Raw genomic sequence first — 20,137 nt, 5'->3', positions numbered from 1 at the left:
AGAAGAGTGGTGAGCCGGGGAAAGACGCTACCCCAGGGGACACTCCATCCTGGTTCTTGGCTCTAAAACCCAGCAAAGCCAGGAGGCTGCCAAATCAGTGTTTGAAATACCAATGAATTTAAGTCGTACCCCCAAAATTCTAGTAAAGGGGAAATTCCAACATACAGAGATAAAAACTTCCTTGTCATATTATGTAAGAGTTCCTTAAATTTATCTGACAGAATTAGCACTTTGTTTGAAGTCAGAAATATGAACTCTGGGCTTTCTTATTCATGTAAGGGATACTTACTATATGCCAGGGACAGATATAAATTTTTTAACAGCTTTTTTGTGTGACCCTGGATGAGGCCCTGGAAGATCTCCTTTGACACCTGTAAAATGGAAATAATACCTAACCTTTCTGCTTCAAGGTATCCCTGCAAATATAAAATGATGTCCACAATATTGTAGGAGAGGAAAAGCAGGTTGGAAATGGCATCTATAGTATGATCCCATTATATAAGTTTAACAAAACTTGTAGAAAGGGATGTGTAAAACTTTCCCTATAATGTTAATAGTAACTGTATCTATATAGGATTTCCACTTTTCACTTTTGTTCTACTTAAATTTTCTACCTGACCACATGCGATTAGCTTGCTTTTAATAATTAAGCTGTTTTAGGAGAGGTTTAACTTTTTAAATGTTGCATAAATGCAGGATACTAAACTGTGCACTGCAGCCCAGGTGATCTCTGAGACATGATGTGGTCATGGAGCCCCTGAGACTCAATCTCACACAGCAGGGCCAACTTCCACTCAGACACCCCTTCCTCACTAGCTCTCATGTCTAACCCAGCCCTCACCCCACACTGTCGCACACATGTCTTCCGTGGAAGCATCACACAGAGCTTGGGCAGTCCATGGAATTTATTATCAAACTCTCACAAAGAGAAGACACATACGTATCCAGAAAGTCATCTGGGCACAGGGAAAAATGATACAAATTCTACACATCAAGACAGGTCCAGTTCCTGCAGGCCAGAGCCGCGGTTCCTTAAATACCTGAAAAACATGAAGGCTGCTTCCAAAGGAGCCTGAGCTTCTCCAGAAAGGAGCTTGGAGAACACAGGGAGGCACCGTGAATGCTCTGGAAGCCCTGGTGCTGCAAGAACGGAAGGCAAGGCCCTGCCAGGTACCCTGGGTCCCTGAAATGGACCTATGTTCAACACACCGACACTGGAGACGTATATCCTGTCCCCGGCATTTCCTGGCCATACTGGCTTTGGTGAAAGTAAAGCCAATGCTTCCTACAAATGTGGCTCCTGCCAGCACTGAACTTGCTGTTGTCTTCTCCCTCCTGCAAGCACATCCCAGTTCCGTGGGGGATGGCTGAGGCCAAGGTGACCACGTGGCAAGTGCCATGGATCACAGCAGCTTGACTGGGCTGCAGGGGAGGGTGGCAGGACTTATATTTATACTTATACTTTGCCTAGCCCTTCGAATTAAGAATAAGGTGTCCAGTTTTCTGAGGCAGATTAAAAGCAATTTTCTTTCTATTTGGTGCTCTGGCTGCCTCAGCCAATAGCTGAGTCCAACCTCCTCCTCTGTGGCTTCTGCACAGCCTGTGGATACAACTCACAGTCTCCATTCTCCTTGCTGGGCTCTCCTCGATCAGACTGCAGACATTTGTCCCTCGTGCAGGCAGTAGCCAGAGACTGGTGACCTCAAGTCACTGAAAAGAAGGCAGCAGGAGGGACTTTCCTAAATTATCTTCCTGCCTTAGAAAGCTCTCTTCCATTTCAACCTGTGTGTGTGTTATATATATGACATTTGACTTGAGAGATGAGAAGCACAGCCCTCCATGAAGCACAGAGTAAGAGCACCCCATCTCTTAGGGCTGTTGTAGCAGATCTGTGGGGGCAGCTTAGGGAAACAGGCTATAGTTTTCATGCTAAGTATATCAACTTCTTTTTCTGAAAAGCACCAAAAACAAAGCTCACTGGTCATGACTTGCCTTTGAGGCCTTTCAAGAATTACCAGTATCTCCACTTTTCCTCCACGGTGACAAACAACCGACATGAGTCATAACCTAACTGGAAAAGCAATAGCGGATCTCAGGCCTGCACACCATGGCCGAGGCATCCTATGAAGACGGAGACCAGCCCAGCTGCCCCGTAGTCTGCAGTACCTGCCGTCCACATGCTGGGATGCACAGGCCAAAGCAACGGCTCCAAGGGGAGCTAAGCTGAGAAGGTAGGGGACGCTGCCACAAACCACCCCATCCTGATACACTCCGCGTTATGAACCTGTAGCCAGGTGGACAGTAAGTATGGACTGATCAGAACATGTAGCTATAAACCTCGGTTGTGTTGTTGAAGATAAATTAACATGGGCAATCATACATGATGACCATTCAGAAAACTCTAGACTATATGCACACATTTTGAAAATTGTATTTAATTACCAAGACCATGGACCCAAGAAACTAAGGGGTAAGTAGTTCTTTTGTTTCTCTGCAAGCCTAGTGCTGGACTTCTCTCCCCTAGTGCAGGTAAAAATGTATCAAGAATAGGTTCCCCCCTCTCTTCCCTTGCTCAACCTTTTAGAATGCGTTGGGGGAGACTTGTGTCTGGTCTTACACACTAATTCCCCCTCCACATGACACACGTTCCCCACACACAAACCTACTGTGGGTCAGCAGGATTAAAGCTGCTCCCAGGTCAAATGTTCCCCCAGATTCAGGCTGTGTGACAGGCTGGGGCAGGTGGGCTCAGGGTGCGAGGACTTTCTGTGTGTACCCAAGGCAGGGAGCCTCAAGCCGCCTGCCGGCCCCCCTGGGATCACTCGGCCCTCTGCAGCAGGTTTGCCTCACAGGCAAACACAGAGATTTCCTGAGGCTCTTAGTCACATGTCCACCCAGGGATGCATGCTGAATGTGTTTAAAACGCTGGGAAATACCACAAACCAGCAACCTAGAAATAAAGCAAAAGGCAGACAAATGTGCTTCTCCTCAAAGCCCAAGTCTGCATGTAAAACACTGTGTTTCTCAATGTGGGTTTACTCAAAGCATCTTTGCCCTGTCACCCCCAGGAGCGCGAAGTAAATGGAAGGATGGTGTCACCATGTGGCACCCTACACAGAGCACACACAGCCCAGGACCCCAGGGCGTGGGGGCAAGGGGGCAGGGAGGTTTCCCAGCCCTCCCACAGCAGGTGGCCGTGTGAAGGTGGATTCAGCTGGTTCCCACAAGCCCCCCACAGTTCCTCTGAAAATCCATCCACAGAGCCCAACAGACCAGGCCCTCAGTAATACTGAGCATCTGTAAGGCTTCTTCACTCTCAAGGAAAGGTTCTGCTTTGATCCTCTTCTCCCTTCAGTCCCAGACAGAGCCACCCTTTGGGACCCCAGTGACCATGGAGCAGCTGGAGGCCTGGGGATGTGGGCCTTCCCTTGGGAGGTGGGGGCTGCTTGGGGCTCACGAGCCCCCAAGAGACACCGACACTGAGCTGGGATCAGGACAGGAAGTCGAATGAGTTACGCCAAGCAAGCCTGGGTATCCTAGCAGGGACACGGCCAAACAGCAGGAAAGTAATAATCTGGGCAAAGGCCGCAGAGGCTCTGAAACCAGACTGGAAAGTTAAGAACCAGCTGGGCGATGGGGAATGAGCGTCTCTCACTGAGGACATCAGCCCCTTGGTGGCCACGGCCCACCTTTAGACACTGGCAGAAAGAGCTTACATTGTGGCAGTTTCCATAGACTAGGTGGCATTAATTGAGTTTTCTTCCTGCATTTTTCAGCCAGTCAGTACAGATTTTAATGAAGACATTAATTTCAATTAAGTGAAGCCCATCACCTCTCCAGTCTCTCCCTGAAAACAGCTGACTACACTTTTCTCTAACCATCATTCATGAGTACAGAACGGTATTTTGTTTGTCAATTGCAGGATCAATGAACATACTGCCCACCTTCCTGCACCCTCTCCCTGGAGCCCCCTCACCCCTGCAGGCACCAGCCCTCCCGGATTCTCTGCCCCACTCAGTGGAGAGTCCCTGGTTCAGGCCCATCTGTGAAGAGAGAGGTGACAGAGGACGCTCAAGTCCTGCCAGCTCTAACTTGTCTGACTGGATCCCATTGTGCCCGCAGCCCCCCAGCCTTGCCACTTCAACAAGGGGTACAGCCTTGCTCTGCTTGGGGTCCCTGAGCCCCAGGAGGGAGCATGTGCAGCACCCATAACCAAGCTCTCATCAGATGGCTGGACAAGCTCATGACCCCAGGGGCACCTTCCTAAAGCCGTTATCGGAAAGGGAAGGGAAAAAGTATCAACAACAGGGAACCTGAGGAGCATTCCAGCACTTCAGACTGCCCTCAGCATGAAGAGACTGTTTTCCTAAACTTTCAAACCTGGGCTCTCTTGGCAGGGTGTCAAGGGGCCTGAGTCATTACCTGTTTATGTCCACAGGCCCACATCTCCAGGACAGAGAGTGACAAATGAGAAGCAGTGAGCAACGAGGAGGCAGTGGCTCGCCTTCTGCTTTGTGGGGAAGTCACTCAAGTGCAGTGGCCAGCAAAACACACCGTGGCCAGGACTCCACTGACCACCAGCCACCACCGGGCCCTCCGGTCATTTCCTCTTAGAAAGCAGAGAAGGAGCAGCCTTGTGGAATTCACCTCTGGAACGTGAATGGGGGCTGCCCATGCTGCTGGAGAATGATTTCACCTTAAATGCTACAGACCTGTGGTTTTCCTCTTCTTTCCCCACTTCTACCCCAAACCAGAACGCCGCGTCTGGGAGTGCTGCCATGAAGGAACACAAGGACACTTGTGGGGAATCACTGAAGTCCCAGCATCCGAGGAGCTGACCAGAACACACAAGGATATTAGCTGGCCTCCCACTCTGCAGCCTGGTGGCTGTGATTCACACACTTTCATACCTGTGTGCAAACTCAGTGAAACAGGTAAAATCTTTAATTGGTGATTTATACAAGCTCTTTCACAATTCATATACTTGACACTTGATCCTTCATTTTTAACAGATCTTTGTAAGCTGGACTAAGATACCAAAACATTACAGAGATGTTTGAGGAAAGATGGGAGAGTGGGCTTCCCACTGAACTGGCTTGTCTTCTCAGCCCCTAAGACAGAGCCAGAGACAGTAAAGGGAAACCTGGGGTTGGGAGGTACACAGAGGAGCTCAAGGCTGAAAAGCAAAGGACAGCACCCTGAGGGGCCCCCTTCACAAGGCAGGGCCACCAAGAGATGTCACCTCTGAGCTAGAATCAGCAAGACAGAGAAAGTTGAATGAACTACACAGAGCGACCCTGGACATTCTTAGTAGAGTGACAGAAGAACAGCAGGAAAGGGGTATCCCCTCCCCCCATGTCACCATGGAATTGTCAGGTTATCAGAGATGATGCAAAATCAAATGAAATTCACTGGCACTTTACCAAAAAATCGGAACATTTGATTTTGACCTTTGCTTTATTTGTGACTATATGTGATTTATTTAAAATGCACACAGCAGGAAGATTCTTTGATATCTTTCTGAATTCTAAACACACTGCTGTTCAGAGACCACTGAAGAAAAAGACACATGCTCTCCCAGATGTTCAGAGAAACAGCACACATGTTTAAGCAATAATTGGAATGTTACAACATAAAATGTTACAAATATTAATATTTTTAAATGACTAGACGTAGAACGACATAGAAATACCACATGGTCCCACAATTCCACTTCTGGGCATATACCTAAGAGAAGTGAAAACAGGATACAAACACATATTTGCACCCCCATGTTCAGAGCAGCGTTATTCACAGTAGCCCAAAGGAAGAAGCAACTCAGTGTCCATCAGCAGAAGACAGGTAAGCAAAACGTGGTCTATCCTTGCAAGGGAGTATTATCCAGCCTTAGAAAGGACAGAAATTCTGCTACAACATGGATGCATCCTGAGGACATTATGCTAAGTAAAATAAGCCAGGTAGAGAGGACAGATACCGTATGATTCCACTTACACAAGGGACCTACCATAATCAGATTCATAGAGACAGAAAGTCAAAGGCTGGTTGCCAAGCACTGGGAAGGCAGGAGGAGCAGAGGGTTGTTATTCAATGTGTACAGAGTTTCAGTTTTGCAAGACAAGAGTCCCGGAACTGGAAGGGGTGACAGTTGCACAATGACGTGAATGCCCTTAATGCCACTAAGCTGTACACTTAAATATGGTGAAGATGGTACCTTTTATGTTATGTGTATTTTACCACGACAACAAAAAAATTCTTTTTTTAATGACTACTAGAATTTAAATAGCAATGGTGATTCTGTAACTACACCAGAAACATCCAGCCAGGCCAGCCCTGCACAGGGGACTTGTTTTTCAAAGGAAGCCTTTGAATGGTTCGCCTGTGCAGCTACCCAGTTTGAACCACCAAGTCAGAAATCACAGCCACACTCAAACACGACAGTTTCAATTTTAGACCATATGGTGAACTTCTTTAAAGTGACAAATAATTCAAGCAACTGCCTCAAGTCTCTGAGACTAGTATCAATTTAGGGCAAACTAATAATAAAGAATGTTGACTTACACTACTAGGAAGGCCTATTTCCAATGGCAAATTGGTACCAAAAATAAACCCCGCTGCCTTGAAAACTTATTCCACTAAGTAATTTAATATGAAAACACAAAATTTCTTAATAGTCACTAGTAAAACACACTGCTGAATGGAATTCTATCATGAAGCTATCCATATTACATTTTCCAGAAGTATTTTTATGAAAATCAGTTTTGAAATATCTGGAAGAAAAAAAAGAGAATTTGACCCAGAAATTGAAGTCTAACTGCATAAAGGAAATAAATAATAATCACCACCAATCATATCACTGTCAAGATTAACAGCATAGAAAAATTTGGATTTTGCCACTAGGGAATTTAAGTCTAGTTCAATGGAGACAAACACAGCACATGTAAATGAAGATGGTGCACAAGCCATGTTCCCCAGGTGATGGACACCAGGGACAGGAAGCTCTTACCTCTTGGTAATCTGGCTTGGCTCTTGCAGATCTGGGTCCAGGTCAAAGCCCTCATTATCCAGCAGCCTTCGAAGAGTCACGTCGGCCAGCTGCTCCATGATCTTGAACACCTCGTGGAGGTTCAGGAACATGGAGAAGTCACGTTCTTTATTCTGCGTGGTGATCCGGATGGTATCCGTCAGAAAGACATTGGACGTTCTTTCTAGCTTCTGGATATCTACCCAAGGGACTACAAGCTTAACTAGAAGAGAAAAAAGGCAAATGCATATTTATCCTAAAATTTGAACCCAACTTGAGTGCATCAGCAAACAACAGTCCAAGGCTTTCCTCAAGCTGAAGTTTGAATACCTTTTAAGCCAGAGCAGGAAAGAGGAGGCACAGAACTGCTAACAGCTATTTGCTAGAGCACAATCATGTCTTATGATTCTCCTAAAGATTTTGGGAAAACTTTCCAAGTTGCTGGATACTGCACACCTACAAGTGACATCATCCTTGACACTGCTCAAGTAGCCATGGGAAAAGCTTCTCAAGAATATTTAAACTTAAATATCTACAAATTTAAATATTTAAACTTAAATATGCACAATTTCCCAATCCACCCAAATTCTAGTTTCAAAAGTAGAAAAAAGGGAGTGCAAAAGAGGATTATTTGTGATCTGGTTTAGAGAAGCAGGCTTAACATTTAGACTGTGTCACATGACAGTTGCTAGAGTCTTAGAAGACAATACAGGGAGTTTTAAAGTAATACAGTACACACAGTATATTTTATAAACATGTGTTCTATTCTGAGAAATTTTTCCAAGGCAGTGGTAGTGAGGCTAGCATGCTAATGCAGAGCAAGTGGGGAAGGGACATATATAACAATTTAAAATAAGTGTGACAGAATATTAGGAATCATTTTTCCAAGCATTGTCATCTTAACAAAATTAGGTTTAGTGACAATGACAGATAAGTGTTAGAAAATAACTCGCTTTCCTTTCCAAATAAGAGGAGATGATTAAGTGTTTTTATTTCTACCATTTCTTTCCATTTATTTTGCAATAATGTTTTCAGTGCTTTAATAATTTAAATGGCCACATTTCTACAGCAGCCTTGAGAACAGCTTTGTCAGCTACTTCTAGGTGCTTTCACACTGGTCTTCTACACAAGTACAGACACATACTCTACCTACACCCACTAAGTATCCCCTAGGGAAAGAGCTCTGCTCTTATGGAGCTCGTTCAAATAGGGAAAACCAGTAAGCGGCCACCGACATGACCGGATCCAACATGGAACATGAATATGGCACAAGTCGTAAGGGGACCAGGGAAGGTCACTGGAGGTTGCAGAATCTGAACTGATTTTGAAGGATAAACACAAATTTCCAAAGTGGCATAAGAATGGGGAAGGGAAAGAAAGACAAGGGTTAATTTGGAGAAGCATTTCAGAAGGTAGAAGGACAAGGACCACACCGATTAGGTCAGAGCTCGTTCCAAGGGCAGGTAGGGCTATGCAAACACACTGTATGTCCTGGAGCATCACAACTGAGGCTGGGGCATGGGCACGAGGAGGTTGACCACGTGCAGGAAACTGGCCACTGCAGGATTCAAGAGGGACCCCCCACAGTTCAGTCTGAAATATAAACTTAAATGCAGGAAAGAAAAGAGAGAGAGAGAGAAAGAGAGAGAGAGAGAGAGAGAGAGAGAGAGAGTGTGTGTGTGTGTGTGTGTGTGTGTGTGTGTGTGTAAATACAGCATCCATACCACCCTGAGCAGGCACTTGAAACAATATTTGTTTTGATGGAAATGACTTTTTAAAAATTCTATATACAGCTGACACTTGGGGCTCTTTTTTTAAACTCTGGATTTCCACTGCCTAGCACAGTGACTGTCAGTGAATAGATGTGTGCAAAGTGAACCACTGCCTGAATGTCAAGTGGACCAGCTGAAGAACAACGGTGTACCCGGCTTCTCTTTTGGAAGCTGTCGTGACCTTCAGGGTTGGGAATGCTTTTAGCGGCAGTGCCCCCCGCCCCCCCCACCCCACCCCGCTACTGCCACCACGTGTTCAGGGCAGCAGCGTGTTCTAATCCTTTACAACTACCGGGCCATCAGTTATAACACTGTTTTCAAAGTTATAGTAGTTAGAAAACCCTTCAGTAGCTGTATGACATGAGCTACCCAGAAATCTCAAAGGCAGCAGAAAAGATGAATTCTCAAAAAACCAAACCCCGTTGGGCTGGAGGTATATATAATTATATTAAACTATATAAGCCATTCGGAAGTTAATCAAGTATCACCTGTTACCGTCACAACTGACTTTGATCTCTGTCATCTAACTTCACGCTGGCGACCTATCTCAGGACCAGGCTGAGCCCCCAAGGGCCAGCCTCACCCGTCAAGGGCCAAATGGCTGCCGGTTCCAGAGCCCCACTTACGTTCCTTGCCCAGCAGGAAGGAGTAGAAGCAGAGGTGGTTGGTGCTGAGGTACAGCCAGCCCTGCCGGGGAACCCTGCCCTTCCAGCAGCAGCAGGAGTAATAGGTGACCAGCTTCTCGGCCTCTGGGAAGTTGAACCTGGCCTCGAACTTCACCAGCGCCTCTCGGAACTTCTCGGGCTCCTCCTCCAGCTCCGCAAGCCTGCTGCTCGTCTCCTCCGCAATCAGAGCCTGATGCACAGAAAAATAACGGCCCCCTCGCTGAGCAAGAGGGGCAATGGGGTGGAGGCCAGAGGCACGGAGAGGGAAGGTCAGCCGAGCTCGGCACCCGAGGACCTGCACCACTCAACAGACTCCCAGGACGGATGAGAACAGCTCACCACACCATCTGTTGGGCCCCCAGAAATGCGGCCACCGCGGGAAAGAGAAAAGCCAGGGCACAGAAAACCTATGAACCATCTCTCACTTGGTCACTTACTAGCTGGGAGTCTCTGGGTGAAGCACTGACCCCTAAGCCCCACTTCTCAAACTCGTTACTGTTTAATACATCTCCCTGCTTACCCTATAGGAATTTGAGGATCTAATGACCTGCTCACTGTGTGAACACAACGCATCAACCCTGAAGAACTATCCGAGTTTGAGTTAAAAGTCAGTCTCTTTAAAAAGGCTAATAAATGTCCCCCTTATTAGGTTCAAAAATGTTAACCCGCAGTTATCAAGTGCCTGGCTGTGTGACACCTGACACATCTCACTACCACTAGATATTCTAGTCTGCTAGTGGGAAAGCAACAGGTGGGCCCAGCTTCCTGGTTACAAACACCTCCAGAGCTTGCGATGTATGGAGAGGTAGGGCAGGGAAGAAAAGCACCTGAGCCTACAACTGTTCTGATTGTGGTAAACAGCAAGGATCCTCTAGAACTGGGGTAGGGTGGCACAAGTACCTAGAATTTAAGCTTGTGGCCTGTTCCTCAGGGCTGACAACTCGTTGATGAATCAGAATCGTGGTGGCCACCCCCATGAACCCCCTGTACACAGGAGCAGCCGTTTAAGAATTCCTGGGCCTAGGGCATCTTATGTTACTCAATTTTTGAAATATGTTTACATATCTATCCTTGTATTTATTTTCATTAGCACTTCCCTCCCTCTTTACTCTTACAGGTATGTTTCATGCAAGGCTGTGTCCCTTAGGACAATTCTGAGGGATTGCTACCAAAGCCTGCACTGTACAAGCTATTTTAGGAAATAACCTGAGCATCACCATTAAAATAAAAATGTAATTTCAAACCATTTTTTAAATCAATCTGAAGGCTGGTAAAATTGCAAACGATTGTCATTTCCTTCATTATGATTTTCTTTCTTTCCCAAATTTTATTTAATAAGAATAGTCCTAAGAAAGACGAGTATTTTTAAAAGCCTATCTAACAAATAATCAATGCTCTGGACTGGTCACTGGAGGCATGGAGGGGATTTTTCAGAAGCTCTACAGGCAACCAGTCAAGGCTGCAGTACAGGATCCACTGGCTGCAGATGCAATGGCCCCCGTGTAGACTCCTGACCTCCATTGACACAGGGTCTGGTTACAGGCACAGTTCAAAGCACAGGGCTTTCTTTACAGCTGTACTGAGTGGCCGAATGTTCAGCATAGGAATAGGAAAGCCCCAACTCCCAGATCCTTTGGACCTGCCCAGAGGAAAGGGCAAGCCAACACCACCCAGCCTTGGCCCAGATGCAACCCTTGGTCCCTGGTCCCTGCAGCCTTCCTAGGACTGTTTTTTAAAAGGCAGTTTAGCTTTGACGTGTAGGAGAGCAGAATATGCCACTCCAGAATACACCACTTTGATGTAGGATTATTTCGAGATGAAGACAACTGAGAAACAGCAGATGCCAAAAAAGGCTCCCTGCCCTCCCCTACGATGTGCCTAAAAACAAGACATAAATGTCGGTTGTAAAGACTTCTCCCTCTCCTGTACCAGGGAGTGGAGGCTCCCTCTAGACTGAGCCAACACCACGTGAGAGGAAGCCCCATGACCAGCCTCACTGAGTGGCCCCTGTCCTCCAGCCTGCCCCCATGCTTCGCCTTCCCACAGGCTGCAGCGCCGAAAAGCCCAAGCTCCTTTCCCTCTGTCTTCTCACTTCCCTGTACACGTTCTTCGCTAAGATGCTCTGAGCCCAAGTCCCAGCACCCCCTCTGAGTTTCTCATCACCGAGTTTCTCCCATGGATTTGCTGCCTACACATGCTGATAAACTCTTGTTTGTCTGGTTAACCTGGCTTTTGTCAATTCCCAGGGTCCAGGAGGAGAACCTAGGAGGCTAGGGAGAGTTTTTCCCTCCCCTTCAGGAACTTTCCTGAAGCCACTGCAGCAGAAATGGATTTCCTTCCTCCAACTTAAGAGAAACACCTAAATCAAAGAACTACCTATGTTAAACCAAGAAAAAGGGGTAAGGTGTGAAAAATAACCATGAAATGTGCATTTCTGTGGCTGAACCCCACTGCAATCTGACCAGGAAACCAAGCCACGGTCAGCTGGACCAGGTGGAGATGCTGACCCACAGCTGGATGAGGCCCCACCACAGCCCAGGCCCGCCTGCTGACCCCACAGGCCAGAGGAGACACCAGGAGGACACCAGCCTACCCGGCCACGCTGCCTAAACTCAGGTGACCTTCGGTTTCTATATGATCCCACAAGTATCCCCAAAGGAACACGGGGCTTCTGTTTCGTCCCTTTAAAACCAAGAATTCACTCCGGTGCCCTTTTCTGAAAGCTGAAGCACTCAGGGAAAGGCCACCTTTGAGAAAAAAATATAAACAAAATCAATAGTCTGGGATGTTTTACCCTAAGAGAAGAAAGCTGTATTACAGGTTAATGTGTTAGAAGTGTTTAATAAGAGAGTTAAATTTAGAATGGGAAACAGTTTCTCCCTGCCTGGTAAGTTTTTTAAAGCACCAGCTACCAATCATCTTATTGCAATGAGACCAGTTATATAAGATGCAACTCAACATACACTTCCCAAAATATTCCTCTCTTGCCTTCTCAAAATTGACTTGGCTCTAATTCCCCTTGATTAACATACCTTAAGAACCAACATCCACTTTCCGGAGGAGGAAAGTGCTAGATCCAACTGAACGGTGACAAGATGTCACAACTGTAGAACAGTTAGGAATAACTAACTTAAGAACTCAAATAGTATTGTTGCTCTGCAGAAATGTAAACCTTAACGTTGTATATTTTTTCCTAAGACAAAAAGGGACCTTTGCTTATGTAAATGATAACAAAAACGTAGGCCTGAGAATGAGGTCTTTTTTAAATTTCAGGCATACAATTGACCCTTGAACAACATGGGTTGGAACTGCATGGGTCCACCTACATGCAGGTTTTTCCAGTAAATATATTGGAAAAATTTTTGGACATTTACGACCATTTGAAAAACATTTTCTTTTCTTTAACTTATTTTATTGTAAGAATACAGTATGTAATATATATACCCTACAAAGTATGTGTTAATCAACCGTCTGTGTTATTAGTAAGGCTTCTAGTCAACAGGAAGTTATTTATAGTTAGATTTTTGCAGAGTTAAAAATTACACACAAATTTTTGATGGTACCAGGTGGTGGGGGTGGGGGCAACTGGTGTCCCCAACCTCTGCATTGTTCAGGGTCAACTGTATATTGGCCAGACTGACTGCAGAATTTGGCAGCCAACAAGTAGAACCCGTTTGGCTTTACGTAATAAGCCAAGATGTTCAGTTAATTTGGAGAAAATGGTTAGAATATGGTAAAAAATGCTGTAGTGCTCAAAATGTGGGAAAGATGGGAAAATCGGGAGGAACATTTCAACCAAGGGACTTACCTTTACCTTCCCTTTGACGAAGCTGGCGATGTCATCTTTATTATCAAAGACGGACAAGGTATGGAGGAGATTTTGTTCCAACCAGTCCCAGTGTTGGTTTATTTCCTCTAATGTTGCACCTGGGTAAGGACAGAAAAAGATTAAAAGACCAAAGTGACTCCTAGAGCATGAACTCATTTTCCAAAGTTCCTGAGTCCTGTATTTATATTATTAAAACACCTGGGTTTCTGCCACCCTGGGCCAGAGCATACAGGAAGGCACCCCGTGCAGGAGCCATGGCGTCCCTCACCACAGCATGGGGATTTCGAACACCTGTCCCCTGCCACATGGATGGGCCAGTGGGCAAATCAGGTGACCCTTAGGACTGCTGTGTGGACATCCTGCCAGCCTCACTAATACATGGAATTCCTACCATATCCACTCAAGTGACAGAAACATTTGTAATTATATAGTTATGTCAGAAGAAAAATATCACAAGCAGCAGGTGAAGGTTCTATACAGTCCAACAGCATTTCTCCTGTGAGAAGTGGGATCCCTCAAGGGGGGCCTCAGCCAAGTTCAAAAAGGAAAGAGTCTCTTGAGAAGGCCCTGCTGGCCGGCTGAGGACACTACCACTTGTAACAGGCATCATTAACCCAACAGGCCAGGAAATCTCCAGGTTTACAAACCTATCCTTCATATCATTTACAACAAGATTTTAAAAATGTTTCCTGGTGGCTACTGCATTTTTATTATTCCATCTACTCCTCCACCATTGAACATCTCAAACAGGTTAACTGAAAAACACTACTTACCATAACACAAACACTGGTCTCTCTACCAGCCATTAGTCTCCCTTAAAACATATACAGAAAAAGGTTTTCCACTACATGTTAAAACAAGAACACAAAAATGTTAAGTCACATACAGTAAGTCAGTTTCTTTCCAAGGCAACTAAAACAGAACATCACAGCATTACTGAAGCTTTAAGCAACAGTATTGCCAAACACCTAGTCTTCTAAGCTGTGCTTCCAGGAGCCTCCTAGTCCTCTTCATTAGACAGGGGCACCCTGGCACAGGCACATGCCCCCTTCCAGTGCGGGACCTGGCACAGCGCAGATGCCCCATAAAGCCCACTGGCTCAAAGCAACATGGTCCTGGATCAGAAAAGACATTGTGCACATCTAGCACAGAACTAGACAGGAGGGCCAGATTTCCCAAATGGGCAGCAGGAGACGTTTCAACCTCAGAGAAATTAGGGGCTACCAGACAAACAACAGTGCGGAAGAATCAAGCCACTGTGAGGGGCTTAGCAGTCAACAGAGCCACATACCACTTAACACAAAAGCCAGATAGGTACACAGTTACCACCAGACCTTCTGGTTATCACAGCCTCCCTCCTTGCAGAGTGTAAATGTGTGAGGAGATCATATAAAAACCCCTTGCCTGAAAGTGCCAGTGAACTCACTCAGGACTTGTGGATTTGGGGTCGGTGACCATGAAGCACACCTGTATGGAACACTTTCAAATGGGCAGTTGGGAAGGAATAAACAGCAGTATCTAAGATAATACTTCATAAGGAAAACTAGAGTGTAAAGCATGGTATTTATTTCCCTGTATTCTCCCAGATTTTTGGCTTGGCATTTCCAAAGCAATACCTAAAGTCAGGTTTCTCCTCAAAACTGGGAGGGCTGGTCCCTGGCTCTCTCCATCTGAAGTCTGTTCATCAGTCCAGGCCCTGTACCAAGAGCACCTGACCAGTAGATCAGTCAGCTCGGGCTGCTGCAACAAAAAAAAAAACACAAACTGAGGGGCCTAAACAACAGCCTTTACTTCTCACAGTGCTGGATGCTTGAGGTCTAAGATCCAGGTGCCAGGATACAGGGCTCCTGGTGAGGAAGCCCTTCCTGGCTTACCAATGGCTGCCTTCTCACTGTGTTCTCACATGGCAGAGAGGGAGATTTCCAGTCTCTGGTCTCTCCTTATGTAAGGGCACTAACCCCATCATGGGGGCCCCACCCTCATGTCCTCATCTAAACATGATGACTTCCCAAATAGCCTGCTTCCACATACCATCAGATTGCAGGTGGGGACTTCAGTACGTGAACTAGGGGAGACACCACTCAGGTCATAACAACTAGTGCGCCTGCCCCACCAGCCATCAGTCCTACCTCCCTGTCTTGCTCTTTGTGAATCAATAAACCTAAGAAGCAGCCTACTAGGGGCTTAGAGGAGCTAGCTTGGGGTTTGTGGTCAAGACCTTCTTACTCTGTACTCCCCTCCCAGATGGGAGAAGGGCCCTATAGTGTCAGGAAACCCCTGGCCCTTCAGGCTCCCTGTTCCTCTTATAACAGGGAAAGATCATTTTAAAACAAAAACCAAACGACTCCAGGCTCCACGACATGACCCCGAAGCTTCCAACCTGAAGTCAGGTCCCGTGCTGACCACTTGATTCCTCATATTCAGTGCTGACGCAGCTCAGGCATACATCTGGTTCACCTGCCTCCGGCTTAAATCTCTGCTCTGCTCAGTGCTCTCCAGAGGCAACTGTGCAGGTCAGCCACGAACACCCCGTGAATCTGGTGCATGAGCGCATTGCCTGCCTTGCAGCAGGCAGAGAGCACATAACACATTAACCTCAAGAGAGAGTCTTTGGGTCTCATTAAAGCCAGTAAACCTGTACAGGGACCTTGGCACTGCCCAGGCCTCTGTTCTCCAGTGCTTTGAGATTTTCTCTTTCTGGATGCTTTATTGTCCATCCTAATAAAACCAACTGGTCAGAATATTTTTTTTAAGGCAAGGAATAAATGAAAAAAGGAGTATCTTCCCTAGCCTTCAATGTTTTCTATATGTTTTCACATACTTTCCAATTTACAAAGAGAGAGAGTGAGTGAGAGACATGGAGGAATGAGGAATAAAAGAGGGGGAGGACTCACCTTAGCTACCTTTCTCTTCCAGACAACATCTTATTGATGTGTAATGAAGACCGAGTGAGGAAATGGAGAGTCAAATATTTCTCCAAAGTCATACATATCAAATGAAAGACACAACCAGGGCACGCACTCATTCTCTACAACCTTGAAGTGCCCTGGGGTCCTTCCATGATAAGCTGCATTTCAATTTTTAAGTAACATTTACTTAATAATTACATAATTATTTACTTAATAATTACATAATCCTTAGGTCCAGTACTTCCTATGGCTTGGCAGTAAAAGAACACTACTTTTGCTTGCATTTAGAGTGTGCTCTCTCTCCCTGCAATGCCATTTTCCTGAATACATCTTCCTGACTGACATGAAACAGGTGTTCATTTGTCCCTCTATTAAATCCATAGGGCCAGCACAGTTAACTGACACCAGCTAACCACATATGACTTGTTCAATGAATAACCAGACACCAGGAATAAAGTTATAGTCAAGCTCCCACACAGTGTATCATGTGCAAATAACACTTGAGACATCAAGTCCTGAAAATGTTAGGCTTTTATTCTTTCAAAAAAAATTATTCATACCTACTGGGGAGGAGCTTATGATAGGGAAAGATAATTTAAAAATAAAACCAAGCCCTTAAGTGGAGAAAAAAAATAAACACACACAGAAACCCTATCACCGAGCCACAGTTAGACGTCATTTACAATCTACCCTGCTCCTGAATATAAGACATGGTTGTATGCCTCTCCCAACAAAGACAATCAACATGATGAAACTTTTCCACCCCACCGTCTTCTCTTTCCTACAGAAGTTGCCAAATGGCAGGGAAATTTTCCAAACTATAATTTCCTCTGCAGGGAAGTCTTAGGATGGGTTTCAAAAATACCGTAAATCAGTGCAAGCCAACTACACATCCATGACCTCAAAGGACTAAAAGGAAAGTCACTCAACATATGCCACACGGCAAGGCTCTGAACTGCCCTGTAGCAGTTGTTTCTCAAGCAGCCCATTAGAAAATAGCTTTTTGGGCAATGAAATAGAGAGCCATTCCTAACTTTACGAAATAGCTTCAGAGTTATGCACACACAAACGTATTTCTCTCTGTGGGTGATGGTCAAAAAAAGGTTGAAAACCACCACATTACATAATTACAAGTCATGCAAAATGTAAGGAAGACAGAATAAGAAAGTAAGAATTTGTCATTCACTGAAGGGGCAGAATGACAAAAAAAACAAAAAAAAAAGGCTGCAAATTAATTCATCACCGTAGTAATACTCCTACCACTTCTGCTGCAGGCCTTCCAAACCAAGAGAGAGGAGAGCTACTGTTATGGCCTCACAGGTGTCCACCCAGGTTTATATGTTAAAGCTCTAACACCCAGTATAACCATATTGGAAGACAGAGCCTTTCAGGAGGTAATCAAGATTAAATGCGGTCCTATGAGTGGGGCCCTCATCTGAGAGGAATAGTGTCCTCAAAAGAGGAGAAAGGCAGCAGGGATGCACCATGTGAGGACATAGCAAGAAGGCAGCCATCTGCACACCCAGCAGAGGCCTCAGGAGAAGGCAACCCTGCCACACCTTGCTCTTGAGACTCCATCCTCCAGGACTGTCAGAAAACACATTTCTGTTGTTTAAACTGCCCCATCTACGGTATTTTGTTATGACAGCTCTAGCAAACTAATACAGCTGTCTAAAACCACGACTTATAGGAGTGCTGTGGATCGTAACAGAGATCCATTAGCAAAATTTTACCTTGTTTTATTAAGGCCCCTAATTTTACAGAAAAGGAAATTAGAGTTCATTAGATCTGAAACATTCCCACAAGAGAAGTCAACAGTCATATTTATAAATGCCTCTGCAAAACTAAAATACAGTATTAAAGCCTCAGTCACGACCATGAAACAACACTGATGATTTCTAAAAAACCAACCCGATGTTCTAAGAAAGAACTGCCAGAGGAGGCTGACACGGGACATTTTTTGAATGCTTAGCATGTTCCAGGCATTTAGTTAGATACATCATACACTTAATATTGTTTATTTTCATAAAAATAGCACAGGGTAGGGATTGTTATTTCCATTTTCCGGGTAGGAAAACAGAAGTGCAGAAAAGTTCCAGCCTCAAGGCCTGGATCTTCTGGCTCAAAAGGCCTGGGTCAATCTGTAACTCACAGTGGAGACCGGAGACCAGAGCCCAGGGAACTGGGGAGGGCTGGGGAGCAGCCCCAAAGAGCTGAGTCACTTTGAAATGCACGCACAATATCTATTCTCTTAGGTTTTCCCCAGAGGTGTTTTCAGGAAGTTAAACAAGCATCTCATTGTCTATACCTACAGCTTCTGCACAAACAGCAATAACCTGATCCAAGCTTCAGTTTTAAAAAAGCAACTGTATCTCTCTGCTTAATAACTATCTGACTGAATCAACTGTCTTCTCCACCACCTAAATCCTAATTTACAATGAAATGGGCATGCCATGTACATAGTTTAGGTCTGTTCCTGGGAAATAGTAAAATATTTCTCTACTACCCAGCCACTAAATGTCTGCCATCTAAATGCCTGAGTTAAAATCTATATAGTCTATAAAGGAGCTCATTAAAAGTGAAACTGTCAGGGCAGTGTCATTTCTAAATTTCACTCACTCATCCTACACAGACTGAGAGGAGGCAAAGAATCTGAATAAAAATTACAAACAAGCAGGTGGGAGAGTTGAACCATAGCCTTTAATTTTCAGAAAACTCACATTTGAAGTATAGGCTCTAACAGCTAATCTACGTCTGAAGCAGTATCTTTACAAGAGCACGTAAAAGTTCAGCATCAATGGCACATTGTGCCAGTATTTTTATCCATGCATATTTCTCACTATACAGTTGTAAAAGTTTTTAACCTTTTTCTTGTTGCATAATTTCTTTGCCCCTCTGCCTTCAAATTAATAAATCCCTAAAAGTATTTGCAATAATGCAAAAAAAGACAAACTCAACCTCCCTGACACTGAAAGTAAAATAGATTTTTAGTTTATAATTGAAAGAGTCATTAAAATGCCCTTGTATTAGTGCCACTAAGAATACCTCTCAAAAACAGAAGGGATAGAAGCAAAGACATAGGAAAATTTGACTTATAACCAAAGGAAAATCAATCAATAGAAACAGAAGCAGAAGTGACGCAGATAAACAAATCAGTAGACAAGGACTTGATGCAGCTGTTACGAATAGACTTGATGTGGTCAAAAAGCACGAGGATGGTGAGAAGCTAAATGGAAAATACAAAGAAAGATCCAAGTCAAATTTTTAAGGATAAAAAACACAGTATCTGAAATCAGAAATATACTGGATGGGATTAAAACTAAATCAGACATTGCAGGAAAAAAAAGTAGAGAACTTGAAGACATAGTAATAAAAACTACCTAACATGAAAAACAGAAGGAAAAAGATTAGCAACAAGAGAGAGAACAGAGCATCAGTGAGCTCGTGAACACAGTAAGCAGTACAAACTGTGTGACTGGAGTCCAGGAAAAAAAAAAGGGATGGGGGCCAGAGATAAAAAAAAAAAAAAATTATGTACATGTATACACATTCATGTGTGTGTGTATATATAGAGATTGCTGGAACTTTTTCAAGTCTGATGAACACTATAAAGACACACATCCATGAATCTCAACAAATCCCAAGCAGAAAAAAACATAAATAAAATCACTCATAAGCACATCATTATAATATTGGTAAAAACCCATTCATGAAGAAGAAAAAGAAAAATACTTATAGGGGAACAAAAAATATAATAGACTTCTTATCAGAAACAATGCAAGCCAGATGATACGGTACAACAGCTTCAAAGCACTAAAAGAAAAAAATTAATTTACACGTACTTGAAGAAAACATGAGTGAATTTCTGTAAAACTGGGAAATGAGAAACCATCCTACCCACGACTCAAAATCAGAAGAAAGGAGCTCTAAATCTCACTACA

At 44.6% G+C, this 20,137-nt stretch overlaps 1 protein-coding gene across 9 annotated transcripts in view; it reads right to left on the bottom strand.

The window, feature by feature from the left end:
* Positions 1-20,137, bottom strand: part of TBC1D8 (TBC1 domain family member 8) — a 124,626-nt gene that overhangs the window by 41,372 nt on the left and 63,117 nt on the right. For all 9 annotated transcript variants that reach the window (XR_005061757.2, XR_005061758.2, XM_037019986.2 and 6 more), the window contains 3 exons: positions 13,267-13,385; positions 9,420-9,648; positions 7,004-7,244 (listed from right to left, as the gene is read on the bottom strand). Coding sequence is in view for 7 of the 9 variants with exons in the window: in XM_037019986.2 (XP_036875881.2) it covers positions 7,004-7,244; positions 9,420-9,648; positions 13,267-13,385 (589 nt within the window). In the remaining 2 variants the exon portion in view is untranslated. The remainder of the gene's footprint in view (positions 1-7,003; positions 7,245-9,419; positions 9,649-13,266; positions 13,386-20,137) is intronic.

Source organism: Manis javanica, chromosome 1 (assembly GCF_040802235.1).
Source record: "Manis javanica isolate MJ-LG chromosome 1, MJ_LKY, whole genome shotgun sequence".
NCBI classification, from domain to species: Eukaryota; Metazoa; Chordata; class Mammalia; order Pholidota; family Manidae; genus Manis; species Manis javanica.
The sequence above is the reverse complement of the archived record's forward strand: the minus strand, read 5'-3'. Positions and strand labels throughout refer to the sequence as shown.